The 966-nt window shown below is 39.8% G+C and overlaps 1 protein-coding gene across 1 annotated transcript in view; it reads left to right on the top strand.

Annotated features, from left to right (window-relative positions):
• LOC106531615 (galectin-related protein B) overlaps window positions 1-612 on the top strand; it is a gene marked incomplete at its 3' end in the record, with an annotated part of 6,062 nt that extends 5,450 nt beyond the window's left edge. Inside the window, 2 exon segments of the mRNA XM_014027521.1 lie at window positions 143-253; window positions 527-612. Of these exon segments, the coding sequence (XP_013882975.1) occupies window positions 149-253; window positions 527-612 (191 nt within the window).
• Window positions 613-966: the final 354 nt, after the last annotated feature.

The following is a 966-nucleotide window of genomic DNA, read 5'->3' as shown; positions in this document are numbered from 1 at the left end:
ATAAAACAAACATGCATTTAAATGAATTTTATATATAAAATAATAATAATTCACTGCTGCGTACCAAACTAACTCTTCATGGAGATAYATAAAGCTTTTTGTCACAGAGCCCCTCCTCCCTCTGCTTCCATCATCATCACAGGTCTCCATGGCAACGAGCTGGAGGCGGAGGCTGCGCAGTTGGTACCCGCTCCAAAGCTGCACACTGCATCAGGGCCCGAGTGGAATGGAGGAACAGGACAAGAAAGAAAATGTACGTAGCCTCCTTTGTTTGTTTGTTTTACACTGTGCCCTTTGTGTTGTTGATGGAATCAGGACTGAAAGATGTTTACTTGTTTACATGGTTAGAGGAGAACATTTACACAATAATTTCTCCAGATGATTGACAGATCAATAAGGCTTTTGTRCAGAGCGATGGAGCGCAGCGTTGTGCTGATGAAAGGAAACCTGCAGGAACACACAGATTAAATGTGATGTGGTAAAGTCTTCCTCCCTCCTCTGATTAAACGTGTCTGTTGTTTCTCAGGAGGAGTATAAGGGAGACATTAAAGGAGGCATGAGGCCTTCAATGAAACTGGTTATCATGGGGATCGTCAACAAGAAGCCCAAGAGGTTTGTGGACTTGTTCTAGAAAGTCTCTGTTGTGTGTCTGCAGTATATAAAACACATTAAAAAGAGCACATGATGRTAAATTAAATGGATCATCAGTATTTTTCATGTCTTCTGAAAACATAATCAGTCCCTATTTGTCTAAATTATTTGTAATGTAAAGAGTTAGAGATGTCCTGTGAAGAGCAGTAAATCCCACATCACTGTACAACAATCATCCCTGTGAGCTCCCTGCTGACCCTGCACACAGACACACATCGAAAAGTTTCTTCTTTTGTCTTCATCTTTTCATTTTATTTTACTCTGTGACAGTTTTAGGAATAGTTTTTCTYTAATTTAACTACTTCTGCATGATTT

This window comes from Austrofundulus limnaeus, unplaced genomic scaffold (assembly GCF_001266775.1).
Source record: "Austrofundulus limnaeus strain Quisiro unplaced genomic scaffold, Austrofundulus_limnaeus-1.0 Scaffold657, whole genome shotgun sequence".
NCBI classification, from domain to species: Eukaryota; Metazoa; Chordata; class Actinopteri; order Cyprinodontiformes; family Rivulidae; genus Austrofundulus; species Austrofundulus limnaeus.
This window is presented reverse-complemented; position numbering and strand designations above follow the sequence as displayed.